The 14505-nt window shown below is 41.8% G+C and overlaps 1 protein-coding gene across 7 annotated transcripts in view; it reads left to right on the top strand.

The window, feature by feature from the left end:
• Positions 1-14505, top strand: part of DPF3 (double PHD fingers 3) — a 247737-nt gene that overhangs the window by 31823 nt on the left and 201409 nt on the right. For 5 of the 7 annotated variants that reach the window (XR_007774468.1, XR_007774469.1, XR_007774467.1 and 2 more), the window contains exon 1: positions 9425-9471. The exons of the other annotated variants lie outside the window; for them this stretch is intronic. Coding sequence is in view for 2 of the 5 variants with exons in the window: in XM_050953565.1 (XP_050809522.1) it covers positions 9440-9471 (32 nt within the window). In the remaining 3 variants the exon portion in view is untranslated. Of the gene's footprint in view, positions 1-9424; positions 9472-14505 lie in introns of those variants that run through there. 7 annotated transcript variants of the gene reach the window in all.

Below are 14505 nucleotides of genomic sequence, written 5' to 3'. Positions count from 1 at the left end.
GCCAACTGTTTGCTAGGAGATATAGGAAGAGAGTGTGGGGGCAGGTGCCTCTGCTACAGAAATGTGCTGGCTTCTCCGGTCTTGAATTAAGGCAGATTTAGGATGGACACACAGGAGGCAGTCATCTTTCTCTGGATCAAGTCCTTTATTTCCTTATGGTCTGCAGCACACACCGTTAATCCCTCAAGGCATTAGGGAGAGTGGGATTTGGCACCGTATGTGGGGAGAGAAGGGGCTGTCTCAACCTTTTAAAAATGACTTCGGTGCTAGGGGGCAGCTCTTGCTAATAATGCAAGATGCTCATAATGCAAGAAAGCAGAGTAGCTGGTGGAGACACTTCATTTGGAATTTCAAGTCACACTGAATGCGTGTTTTTATCCGTTTGAGTTTTTAGAGATGTAATTCAAACTGTCAGCTGCGTCCTTTCAATTAAACTTTCTCCGATTGGAGTTGGAAAAATATTTGGAGATTTCCCCCACGGCTTCCTGCTGCTGTCTCTGTGCTGTGCAGCAGTCTGGAGGGAAGGAAAGCTTTACACTGGGTGGGGGCATAGAGCTGGCATATTTGCATCACTCTTTCTCCATCTTGGCATCAAACCTTTTCTTACATTAAATATTCTTTCATTTAGCAAATTGTAAAAATCTGTTGAGAAGGGGGAAGTGCCGTTAGAACAGTGTTATCAAAGGAGTAGATGTCTTTTTGAAAAAAAGAAGACCCCACTCGCTCCCCGTGAATATGTATGGATTATACAATGTTCCACCAATCAGACTGCATATTTTATAGTTGTCCCAGTGAGAACAACTTACTAACGTGCTCTCCCACCTCGCATTCTGCTGCTTAAATCATTTGATTTTTCAGTTTAAAAAATAAATACGTTAGCTCATTCATTGTTGCCAATTTAACTGCATGAAAACAATATAGGTAACTATACAATATCTTTTGTTATGTGTGTAGAGAGACAAGGTGGAGGGAAGGAATATCTTTTATTGGACCAACTTCTGTCCTGCTTGCGTATTGTGTGAAATGCCTTTTGTATTGATGTGACTATGTAAATATTAATAACAAAGGAGGTTGGGGATGCTTTTCTTTCGGGAAAGTCATTCGTTTGGTGTTGGAGGTGAGCTTCCTCGGCGTCCGATCAGTCTCGTGTCGCGTGGCGCTGGATGGTGTATGTGTGCGGAGAGCGAAGGGAAGCTTGATTCTACTCTTGCTCACATGGGTGCAAATGAGGAGCAACTCCACATGGAGTTACGGGGTGGTAAACCCCTGTGAGAGTGCCGAGGACTTGGGAGAAGAAGGGAGAAGATTTGAACGTGGACTACCCCTTTCCGAACGACGTTATTATGTATTGTGTTAGCTTTGCACTCTTTGTAATTGTGGTACATGTAACATTCACACCTGTGATTTATATCTCCGTTCTAAATCCTGCCTCCTTTGTACTTATAGTTAAATTCTTTCGAAGCCAAGTCAATGGGAGCAGGAGCAGGTCTGTTATAATTAGCCCCCTATTCCTCCCCCTCCCTCTGGGGTGAGAAGAGAGGAAACAATAGACCTCAAGTGCAGGGTTTGCTTTTCTCTGTGAGCCTTTTAAAGTACCAATGCTGGGTAGGGGAAACAGGACTGTTACTGGCTGGCTGACACCATCTGTCTTTTTGTTTTTTTTGTAACAACTTGTTTAATAAAACATTCTATAATTTCCATTTATTCTTACAAGTTGCTGATCAGGAAACAATACACATGTAAATAAATTATGCAAGGGATAAATTAGGACAAAAGCATTTAGACACATAATGGGGGGGGGGGAGGAAGGGGAGGATGCATTGCACAGTGTATTATCCTCATGTGTCCTTCCTGACAATGAAAAGGAGCTGAATGACATTTGCATTTCCTCTGTCTGCGTTTTGATTGTGTCTGAAAAAAAAAAACAAAAAAACCCCACAGACGCCCCCTACAGAAACTGGCCATACAAAGGTTTCGCTCTGAGATGGGCAACAATGTAGATACTATAGATTGAAATACTAGCTCAGGTATTGTGAAACGCCCTGTGTGTGTTTATTTATTTATGTGTGTATTTCTTTTAGCTCCAGTACATAGACACTTACCTTGCTCTGTTTATACTATACTAGTTCTCATGGGATAATATTTTCCAGTGACCTGAATATCTGGTGTAATTACATGACATTGCATAGCTCAAGGCTGGGTCCCTTATTAATGACCAGTGACTCTTTACATTACCATTGCCTCTTTCTCTGTCTAGCTCTCCTTTTTCCATTGCTTGATCACTTTGGATATCTCCATCTCTTCTCTGTTCTCCTCTCCTCTATTTGCTTCTGTAATCCAATCAACCTGACATGACTGCCCATTGTTTCTGCCATTTAACACCTTGTGGTTTGCCAACATGGTGCTACAGGCAGAAATATTACAGGTCTGAGTTCATCAGATCATAAAGAGAAGGCAGCAGGTGTCTGGATAAATACATTGTCCTGGCTCGACAAAACAGTCATATTCAGAAACCATCAGTGGATAGTGGTGTGTTTTAAATTCATTTTTTTTAAGCAGTCTCCTGTGGTGTGTCTACATCTATATTGTTTTTTTCTTTCTATCTTGTTCTCTGCTTTTAATGCACACATCTTATTAGCTATGAGATGCATGGATGTATGGAAGGTAGAAATACTGTAGAATAATACTTTGAATCACTTAAAATGTCATTCAGCTGTCTCAATGCACTTTACAAACACTAAAATTAAGCTCACAACACCTCTGTGAAGTATTGTTATCTCCAGTGTACAGAAGGGTAAACCGAGGCAAAGAGTGCTTAAGAAACTTTCCAAGTTCACACAGCAAACCTGTGCTTGAGCTAGAGCTCAGGAAACTTGACTTCCATTCCTTCGTCTTCTCTCCACATACTGATGTACATATGGTGCCATAATGTATTTAATATAATTAAGATCTTGTAATTTAAAAAGTCTTATCCAGAAACAGAGCTGATGTTTTTTCTCCACTATCTTTACTCCAACAGCTGACTTTTATTTCAGATGATCAATTAAACATGCTAACTAGTGCATATGTTAACTGAGCTGCTGCCTTTTTTGCTTGGGACTTGCTCACATTGTAATTCTTGATCTGTAGCTCCCAAAGAGAAGTGATTTCCTTTGGATAGCATGGACTCAGAAGAGCAGTGCCAGTGCAAACTCTCCCCTTCCAATGCCCAGCTCAAGACCTAGAGAGCCCACCATTAGGATGATACTACCGTTCAGTTTCTGTTTTTGGGGATAATTCATTCACCTGCTGAGGATACTGTTATAATGGATTTTGTGATATGGAAACTTGTTAGTGAGGAACTGATCTTGAATAACAAATCTATTTCATACAGGCCACAGAACAGCTCTTGGATGACAATGACTTTTGGTCACTTATGACTTTGGATTGAATTCAACTGGTGACTGAGAGCTGAACGGCTCTGGATCCCATTATCATTCCTTGAATCAACCCCAAATTGTGATTCAGTGCGGATGAGGACCGATTTCTTGCATGTTGTTGCATGGCCATCTGGTTGCTAGTTTTAAATATTAAAATGAAAGTATAGTGCACAGTGCTCCTTTCAGCAGGTGTTAACCATAAAAAAGGCTGGACGGTTGGATGGAAAGTTTATGTTTCAGTTTTTACAAGTGACGTGAAGGTGATTTGGATGGGGCTGGGGAAGGCAGAATTGCTTTTTGCTAACAAGGTGGTTGTGTTCATAAAATCACTTGATTAAAATCTCTGAGCGTCTTGTGTGGCTTCTGTAGTGTTTGAAGTCAGTTAAAACCAGAATCATGCCCAAGTGCGATGTGTTTCAGGCTGGAGCTGCCATTATCACTGCAATGCTTTCTGCCATACCACAGCTATGGCCTTCTGATAACATGATAGATGAATGTAGCTGAGATGTGTATGGGGAAACATGGGAATAAAAACAAAGTGGGTTAGAGGATAAAAGCCATGATATGAAAACCGAAGGATATGCTGGGTTAATGTGGGAGACTTGATAAATGATATAGTTATGGCATTTTATTTGGTTGCATGAGTGACTTGTGCGTGATTACTTGTTGTAGTGCTTTGTAATTTGTTTTGCTGGCATTCCAGTCTTTCACAGTCTGTCAGGTTGTATGGATGGATGGAGCTGGCATCATAAAATTGTCACTGAAAAAAGGTTTTTAAAGCCTGTTACTTGTCGTGTTTGTGCATTTGAAAACAATGGGTGATATGAGAGGTAAAGTGGTTAAGAGGAACTAATGCCCTGGACTTGCTGGGTGTGAAAGAATGTCAGAGTTAGGGGTTCATTTTCAGAGTGCACTTATTGGAGTAGATTCACAACAACTGTTAAATGGGCTTAAATGATAAAAGTTTAATATAGCCTATACAATGACCCAGAAGGCTAAGAAGAATGGCTTTCTGTCTTCACTCTGAGCCCTGGTTAGCAGCAACAAGAGTAATGTATCTAATCCCCCGTGAATGGTGTTGAAAATGGATGCCCCCCAACTTTACAATCCAGTGAGTGTTGTATTCTGAGGTTGCTTTCAAATTAACGTTTTGTCCATCTTGCAAATCTGTCCTCTGCAATTAATGACAATTGGCTGTCCCAGGGGAAGGCAGAAATGATATAGCCCCAGGCTTCTCTCAGCAGGAAATAAACTGTCTTACGATAACACCTTCTCACATCATTTGCTGGGACTGGGCTTTTCTTATTCACTTAGGTTCAGCTCTGACTATTTGCCTAATAAATCTGTTTTATCAGCCTTGATCCTTATTCCGTGCTCATCACCCTGGTATCTGAATATCTGTATGTGCAATTGCCTTGGGCAAGAAGCAACTCTCTATTGTAGGGGCTTGAAGGGTCTTTCTAGAAACCTCTGATCTGAAAAGACTTGTCTGAGTGAAACTCACCACTGTGCAAAGAATCAGCACAGGGCCTATACAACCCTCAAGGCTTATTCTGAAGATTTAAGTAGGACTTTAGTGATGTATTAGCCTGTTACATCAAGGTGAATTTTGCCCTGTATGTACAATCAGGCTTTCCGTTTTATTAGAGGGTCACTGTCAACTTAGTTTATGCTCTACATGTAGGTTTTATTTGTTGGAAAAGGACATTACAAAACAGAATATGAAAAAAATATAATAAGGCAACTTCCTTTTTACAAAACTTTCCAGTGATATTTTTCTTCTTTTCCTTCTTCCTTTTTAAATCTCTTTGGATTTAAACTTTTTCCGGCAGTTTATGAACCTAACCCAAGAGCACTGAGCTATTAAGAACCAGAAACTCATTCTACTAAAAAAGTGAAACTGGGAAGTCTAGTGTCACTATCTCAGCTGAGTGACATGTAATAAGCAAACAAACAGCATTCTCATATAGCTTTAATAACCTAAAATTGTTAGAAACACAGGTAAATTAAGAAAAAATGGTTTATTTCCTGACAAAGCCTGTTTTAACCACAGATTCCCAGCATATGCCACAAGGAAGAGGAATGTAGTGTCTTGAGGGCTCCTGGCAGATATCTTCCCCAACCCCGCCATCTCCTCCACTATGGGAATAACAGGAGATTGTCAGTATGCTTCTCAGTTTTCACTCTACCTGCCTGAACTGGGTGTGGTCAATGAGTTGCAGTTGTAGCCACATGGAAGCTTTTGCTGCCACCGGAGCACTGTCTGGAGAAGGCTTTCCCAGGGAGTGACTGGAACAGCACAGCACGGCAGGGAAGGGATACTGATGACTCTGCACTGGGTGGCTGTGATCAGCAGGGTGTGCCTGCCAAATCCCAAGTCATTGATTTCTCTTTCTGCTGGGCAGTAGCTGTAGAAAGTTGCCCCCCGACTCAGGTTCTGATGGGGACTCTGTGTTCAACACTATTATTCTTATGGTGGGGTAGGGTGGGGTGTGTTTGTCTGTCTTGTAATGGTGTGGCCACATGGTTTGCAAGACCCCGTGAAAGAAGATACTGGGACAAAACTGATCCAGCTCAATTTAGCTTGTCTACACATGAAAAGTAATCCAGAATAAGGGAGGGTGTGAATATAAAGTGGATTAATGATGCCTGTGTATCTCCTTGTGTGGATGCTCTTATTCTGAAATAAGAGCATCCCCATATGGAGTTAATCTGGAATGACTATTGTGAAATAACTCTCTGGGTAGATGTCACGGAGTCACTGGGCAATGCTCTGGAACTGCTCCATACGAAGCCAGTCAGGACTGTGGGAGAGCATGCCTCCTCTCTGTGAGCATACTGTCTCCAGGGCAAGAAGCTTACACAGCTTCGACCTTCCTGAGTCTGACCTTGGAGCATTCAGCATCCCCTTCTCACATCATGCGCTTCCCACAGCGAGTCCACACAGGCGGGACTCCTGGGGAAGCCAATGGGCCCTCCACCCCAATTCTGCAGTCAGACGTGACTCTCGACCAGCCAGTAAAACAGAAGGTTTATTAGACGACACGAACACAGTCTAAAACAGAGCTTGTAGGTACAGAAACAGGACTCCTAAGTCCAGGGCCAACGCAACCCATTAGGTGACCTAGGCGGTTGCCTAGGGCACTAACATTTGGGAGGCAGTGACCGCCGCGGTCATCGTTGGTATTTCGGGGGCGGGACCTTCTGCTGCCTAGGGCTCCAAAAAGGCTGCCAGTGCTCCTGCCTAAGTCAGGTCCATCTTAGGGGCAGGGAGGCCAACCATGGGCCTGGGCCTCCCTCTATTTCCTCAGCCAGCTCCAAAATGAAACTCTCCAACCCCTCCTCTGGCCTTTGTCTCTTTCCTGGGCCAGGAGGCCACCTGATCTCTTTGTTCTCCAACACCTTCAGTTGGCACTTGCAGGGGAGCGGTCCTGGCCATCAGTTGCTGAGAGACAGGGTGTCAGTCTCTGTGCAGACAGCATCACACTGGCCCTCTAAGGCTCTGCAACAATCACACACCCTTATCCCACCACTTAGATACTTAAGAAATGCATAGGGGAAACTGAGGCACCCACAGAGACAACATTAAGAACATTCCCACTTCGTCACAGTAGATAAGCTCTTAAGATTACATCTCCATTCCCACCCTAAGGCCATGTCTACACTAGAGAGTTTACAGCACTGCAGCTATATCGATGCAGCTGAGCCGCTGTAAAATCTCTAGTGTAGCTGCTCTATGCTGACGGGAGAAAGCATTTCCGTTGACATATTAATCTCCCTCCCCACATAATCGGCTGTATCTGTGTCAGCAGGAGATGCATTCCTGCCAACATAGCGCTATCCACACTAGCTGTCCACATAGCGCTTATGTTGGTGTAACTTGTCTTGCTCAGAAGGATGGTTTATTCACACCCCTAAGTGACATGTTGTACTGACATAAGTGGTAATGTAGACATAGGGTATGTCCAGACTAACTGCTGTATCGGCGAGTAGTGATCTATTCATTGGGGATCGATATATCGCATCTCATCTAGATGCGATATATTGATCCCCGAACGCACTCGACTCCGGAACTCCACCAGAGCGAGCAGCAGTAGCGGAGTCGACAGGGGAGCCCGCGGACGTCGATCTCGAGCCGTGAGGAGAGGAGGTAAGTTGGTATAAGATACTTTGACTTCAGCTACGGTATTCCTGTAGCTGAAATTGCGTATCTTACATCGACACTCCCCCTAGTGTAGACCAGGCTATAGCCTGAGCAACGGTGGAGTCAAATAACGCTCAGTTACGTCTCTCATTTTACCTGTCTTAGGCCACGTCTACACTACAGCATAAAATCGAATTATTAAAACCGGTTTTATAAAACTAGTTTTATAAAATCGATTTTACGCGTCCACACTAGGGCACATTAATTCGGTGGTGTGCGTCCATCGTCCTAGGCTACCATCGATTTCCGGAGCGGTGCACTCTGGGTAGCTCAGTAAAAGAATGAGACCAATAACTTCAATTTCCGTCCACACTAACCCTAAATCGATATAGTAATATCGATTTTAGGGTTACTCCTCTCATTGGGGAGGAGTACAGAAATCGATTTTAAGAGCCCTTAAAATCGATTTAAAGTGCCTTGTAGTGTGGACGGGTACAGCGTTAAATCGATTTAACGCTGTTTAAATCGATTTAACGCTGTAGTGTGGACCAGGCCTTACACAAACTTGCTGTTCTCTTGCACTTTATCTTTATAAATGGGCATAAACATGTTGACTCTTGACAAAAGTTAAATCTAACTATGTTAAATGAATCCCTCCTAACTTACAGTTTCTACCCTCCTGCTTTCTGTCTGGGGAGCCCTCATTTTGTCTTTTTTACACATTTAAAAAAGGCCAGGCTGTTTGGAGCTGTGATCAAGTCTTTATTTAAGCAACACCTAAAGGCCGCAGCCAAGATAGGGACCTCAATGTTCTAGGCACTGAAACACATAACAAGACAGGCCCTGCCCTGAAGAGCTTGCACTGTAAATAAATGAGAGACAAGGGCTGGGAAGGGAAACAGAGGCACAGAGAAGTAAGATAACTTGTCCAGGGTCACACACCAGATGAAGTACAGATCTGGGAATAGAATCCGGGTGTCCTGATTCGCACTCTAGTCACTTATCCACTGGACCATGCTGTCATGAGGGTTATATGGAAATGCAAAGTAAATATTTTATATCAGAGGACAATAATAGCCACATTTCCATTTCCTGTGAGAACTCAGGCCCAGAGAAAGAAACTCATGACTTGAAGAACTGAATTTGTTGTGTTTAATTGTTTTGGCCTCAATACTATTTCTTACTAGTGGTTGGTAAGTGATGGGAATAAAATATACTTTACGATTATGATTACGCTGGCTCTTTTGACTTCTGCAGCGTGAAAAAGAGAGATTTGAAACACCAGTGGATCAAAATCTGCATTATTGTTAAACTCCTTTGTTCTTGACTGTGAATAAAACTAATAATGACTGTAGCTGATGTACTGTGTCGTTTTCAATAAATTATAACTGGTTCTACATTATACACCAGTGTGCAATATTGGAAGTGGTAACGTGAGCCCATTTTTAGCAACATGTTTAACTTTATTGCTTGTGGTTTATTTTCTTAAAACCTAGAATGTTTAGAAAACTCCCGGTTTGAATTCTGTGGGCTTCTTATTGTTTTCATTTTACTTGTCAGTTTATCAACATAAACTTGCTTAACATCAACAGATCAATAACAGTTTAAATAAACAGGTCAGTGCCTCTTATATTTGGGCCTGCACAGTTTGAGAGCCTTGGCAGGAGTGAGAAAAGGGTGGCGATACTTCAGAATGAGCTCTCTCTGCTCTCCAGTGGTTTGACTGCAGTTTGGGCAGCATTGAGATGTCTCTGTTGCAACTTCCTGGTGTCTGGTGATAAACAAACTCCCAGCAAACACTCAACGTTTCATTTCTTTGTCACCTGGGATGTGCCAGCCTGGGAAACTTGACAGTTCTGTACGGTGCTTGGACATCATGCTGATGAGAGTGATGCTACCACCTCTCAGGTAGAATGAGACTTCAGTTTTTTCTCTCTCTGCTCTCCTGCTGGTGTGGAGTAACTTCATTGAGATCACTGGTGTATTATTGTGAAATAAATGTTAAGGAAGTGAGAATCAAACCCACAATCTCTGGAAGGGAAATATCTAGGAAACTTCGTCTTTGACTCTAATTCATTTTTGTTGGTAGTTTGAGCTAAATGTTTTCTCTTCTCTCACCTTCCTTCCCTCCCCTTCCCAACCTCCTTACTCCATTGACCTCTAAAGCTGCAGTCCTAGTCGCTGATTTATCAGGGCAGTCTGGCTCAGCACTGTGCAGAGATTGCTTTTAATTAACTGTCTTCATTTTTTCCAACCTTCGGGGAGCAGCAACTCTTTAACGATTTTAATATTTTATCTGGATTTATATCTGCCTTATTTGTTGTTTGTGGCTCTTCTTGCTCACATCGTCTTCCTGAATTATTTCCCCAAACACAATAATTTTTTCAGGTCCCTCAGACAGAGTGAGGAGGAGGGTTTAATGGATTCTGGAGTGGGTGGGTCGGTTACCTAAGATTTGCAACTGTTAGTTGTGGGAGAAGAGGGAGTTTGTGTGATGGATTTCAGTGTGTTCTTTTTCAATGCACAAAATGAGACAACTTTGGTGTCTAGAGCATGGGGCTGGAAACAGGAGTCCCTTGAGTTCTGGTTCTGGATGGTGACTCACTGTGTGGTTTGAACGAGCCATTTATAACCTTGTTTTTAGTATTGTTTTGTTCTCAGAGGTATTGATCACTTGTAGCTCCCATACAGAACAAACTATTTCAAGGAGGCACTACTGGAAAATGAGTATTTTAAAACTGAGTTAATTCTCTATACATGAATACATGCAAGTTGACTTGGTCTCCTTAATATAAGATGACTCCTTTTGTTCAATGGGTATAGCTCTACAAAGGGAGATTTCTTCAGACCGAGCTGGTAGCAGCTGTGCTAAGTTTCTCTCAGCTGGAATTTTCTCTGTGCATATCCTGCAGTGAGTATTGCAGGAGGTACAGTACAAAAGGGATTAGTGAGAACGTCTGTCACATAGAATATTAATATTTGACACTACCCTCCGAAGATCAGAAAGCATTTTGCAAACATTCATGAAGTAAATGTCACAACACTTTTTTGAGGCAGGGAGATATTATTTTCCCCATTCTACAGATGTGGCAACTGAGACATCGAAAGGGCAACTGAGACACATAGAAATTAAGTGCCTTACCCAAGGCTCTGTAGTGAATCACTGGCAGAGCCAAGAATTTAGCAGCCACATTTTATTTTCTTCCACATTTTATTTTCGGTGCTTTAGGTAGTAGGCCAGTGATGTCCTGGAAGGGGCTTCAGGTAAATGGAGAATTAAGGCTATCTTCCTGCCTCTGATGAATTTCCCTCCCTCTATAGATATTGCTAAACCATCCCTGCCAGAGATAACTTGTCCCTGGAAGATGCTTCTGAGGTGCAAAACTTTTACCATTGTAATGAAGCAGATTGCACCAAATATCACGTGAGTTTTTTAAAAAAGCCTCCCCAAATATGACACCCTCAGGGCCCCCTTTCCCTCCACATTTCAAAATACATGCGCTGAACACTGTGGGATACTATCAATATATTTGGTGGGTCAGATTCTTCTTTGACTTGAACTGATGAAATTCTAGGATAATGTTATTGAAACATTAATGTTATTGGAACAAAATTTGGAATAAAATATAAATATGTCCAGCAACTGCATTTACAACTAAGTTGTCTACCCAATGATGTTGCTTGCCTCCCTTTGTTTATGATTCAAAGAGAGCATTTTTGTTTAAACAGCAGAACAAATGAATAGATTCTCAGGCCCTAGTCTTCCCAGTCTGTAGGCAAAAGCACGTATGGGCTGCAAAGTTTATCTGCCAGCTAAAAGAAACATATTTGTGGGTGCCTCGTTTCAAAATATTGGCAGCACATCACTGTATAAGATCACCCTTGTCATATAGCCCATGACTGATGCTGTCTCTTTCTTACCATCCTCTGCAGCACAGTTAAGGTTAAAGAAAAAAACCCAACAACAACGAAGTCTGTGGGCCTGATTCTTGTGTCACAAGTGCTGGTGTAGATATAGAGTAACTCTATTGATATCAGTGGCATTACACTAGTGTAAATTAGTGGAAGAGAGTGTCAAAGTTAGAATCAGGACTCACAATTTGTCAGACCACTCTGTTTTATTAGCACAGCGCTCTGCCAATAACATTCAGAATATGTGAGCGGCCATGCAAGGCCAAAACAGTCTTATTTATACAGATAAAAGAGCGGGAATCAGACAAAGGAACAAAGAAAGCAAAACTGTAAAATTCACCTGGGGCACAGCATGCATATCCTACTTCCTTACTAACTCTTTATGGATCTGAGGCTAATACTTCACCAATTGCCCTTAAATGGTGCAATTGTTCTATGTGAATGTCTGTATTCCTGACACCTGGATTGCAGCATTCCAACAGTTTTTCTTAAAGGTACAGACAGCATTTCTTTAATCCTTTCTATTTTCACAATATAATTCATTCTACTTTCACAATCCCTCCTTTTGGTCAAGCGCACGCCATGACCAACAATTACTGGGTTCCACAAATTAACCGTTTCTTATCTTTTTGTTCATCAGTGATATTCAAAATCATCATATTAGCACTCTGTTTTGGGGCAGCCATCTGGGTGACACAATTCTGGATACAACAGATTAACTGAAAGCATACAAAAATCACTAAGATTTCAAACAGGATAGTTAGGGCTCCCTGAAACAACCAGTTTCCTATGCCAGAGAAATTGAACAGGTTACTTAGCCACTTCCATAAAGAACTCAGCTCTTCATGAGGAAGATATGCGATTTGTTCTAAGTGGCTGTAGCGATCTATTACCTTATTGGTATTGTATAAACATACAACATTGTTTTCCAGTGAGAGCACAGGTCCCTCCTTTGGCCGTGAGCACTATGTCCAATGCCTGACGGTTCTGGAGGGCCACCTGTCCGATCGCCTCTGTTTCCTTGGCCAGGGCTCTTAAACTTTCTCTGGTTTTATTTTGCCATTATTTAACTACTTAGGAGCCTTTTTGCCTGGTGTATTGCTCCCCCAAGTGGGGTAAAGGAACTGCCAATAGCCTCTTCCCAGGTGTCATTACTGTTCCATATTGTGTTAAACAGACAAGGTCCTCCAGTGAGGTCTGGGGAATTGAGTGGGATAGCCAGGACAGGAACACCAGTTTGAGAGTGGGCTGGGATGTGGCTGCAGACCCAGCATTTAGAAATAATAAGGATCTGAGCTATCCACACTTGCTGCTGGATAAAAGAATTGTCATTGTGTGCACCCCAGACCTTAAGATACCAGCAGCCGAGGAACAGGCGCTACCAGAGCTGCATGTTGGAGGCAAGGCCCTTCTGGTTCTGACAACCTCAACTGAGGGAACTGCACTCACAGTTTTATGTCCACCAGGCAGCAGGCGCTTGGCTCACTACTGCTTCTTCTTGGGCCTTGCTTTATGTAGTCATCTGCTTCTGGCAACCCTTACGAGAGCGTAGATTGTAAGGTATTGCAGGCTGTTCCTCTACGTCTTCTTCTGGAGTCAAAAAAATTGACTCTGCGTGGTCCTGAGGTGGTGATTGGTTCACTGGGGTCTGTGCATTCTTACACTGCGAAGCATGTATCCACTCTGAGATGCCAGACAGTTTAACAGCCGTCCCTTGACTCTGGCTGTAACAATGGCCTTCACACCTTATCTTTTCCTGATGCATACATTCCTCATTCACACAAATAGATTTGAGAATACAAACAGTAGTATTTTATATAGAACAAAAAAAGCATTGCAAATTAAACCTTGCTAAGTTTTACAATTGATAACTAAGACAATTTACATTGAGACCCAGGCCTTCAATGTTTCTCTAATTTACTTAACACAGACACAATAGAGAATCCTGTCTCTTACTACCTAAATCTTAAAACAAAGAGTTAGAGAGGGCCCAATTTGTAATGCATATGGGAAAACAGAATCCTATAGTCCCAGGGGGTCATTTCTTTCTGCTATTTAAAAATAGTGACTAGCAGGATGAAATCAAATTATACTTTAATTCTTATGGGATATTATAAAATCCTGCTCCTACATATCCCCCTTTTGACACTAAGATTATTAATCGCCAGTGTCACTTCTTATTTAGTCCACGTAATAGAAAATACTGGGAGGTGATTTGGGCCTGTGGCTTTAGCTTTACATACATTTGTTTTATCCACCAGCACATTTTAAACATTTCAATTAAACACATACAATGTAAAACCAAAAACAATTAGGGTAGTAATATTAGTATGCCAGTAGTTGTGGGAGACCATCCAGAAAATGTTATACCAATGGTAAGCTGTTATGCTTTTATGCAGTGGCAATTTTTAACATGTCCCCATTTGCGTGTATAATATGAACAGTTCAGTTTTCCACATTTTTGTTTTTATTTTTTTTAGGAGCCATGTTACCTTTTTACCTTTTAACAGATGATTGGTAACTGTTTGCCATTTAATGCCAAGGTTGATAGAGAACTCAGCTAAATCAGTGCTTACAGTAAGCGGAGACTCTTTTGTTGTTGTTGTTGTGGCAAATAGTAAATGTGATTATTGGTAAACACAGTACTTACATTACATTTACATTTGTCTTCTGGTGGGTTGCTAGCACTTTTTAAACACTTTTCCCCAAGAATTAACACATACACATAGTCCATTATACAGTACTTTGGATTATCTGAAAGACAAAAAGAACAGTTTTCTACCCCTTTTGGGGTGGCATTGATTATTGCTTAAAGATTTCATTCTTTTACAAATACCCTTCCTGACTGCAGGCAAAACAGAGGAATTACCCCCATATTTTCCTGTGTGTTTTTTTTTTTTTTTTTTTTTTTTACTCCTGACACTATTCCCTTAGGGCTTTCAACCTGTTTCTTTTCTGTTGCTTGCCTGCTTGTCTGGGCCCGATCCTGCTTTTTTTCAATGAACCGTTTGTGAATGATATTGTGGTCAT

Source organism: Gopherus flavomarginatus, chromosome 5 (genome assembly GCF_025201925.1).
Source record: "Gopherus flavomarginatus isolate rGopFla2 chromosome 5, rGopFla2.mat.asm, whole genome shotgun sequence".
NCBI classification, from domain to species: Eukaryota; Metazoa; Chordata; order Testudines; family Testudinidae; genus Gopherus; species Gopherus flavomarginatus.
This window is presented reverse-complemented; position numbering and strand designations above follow the sequence as displayed.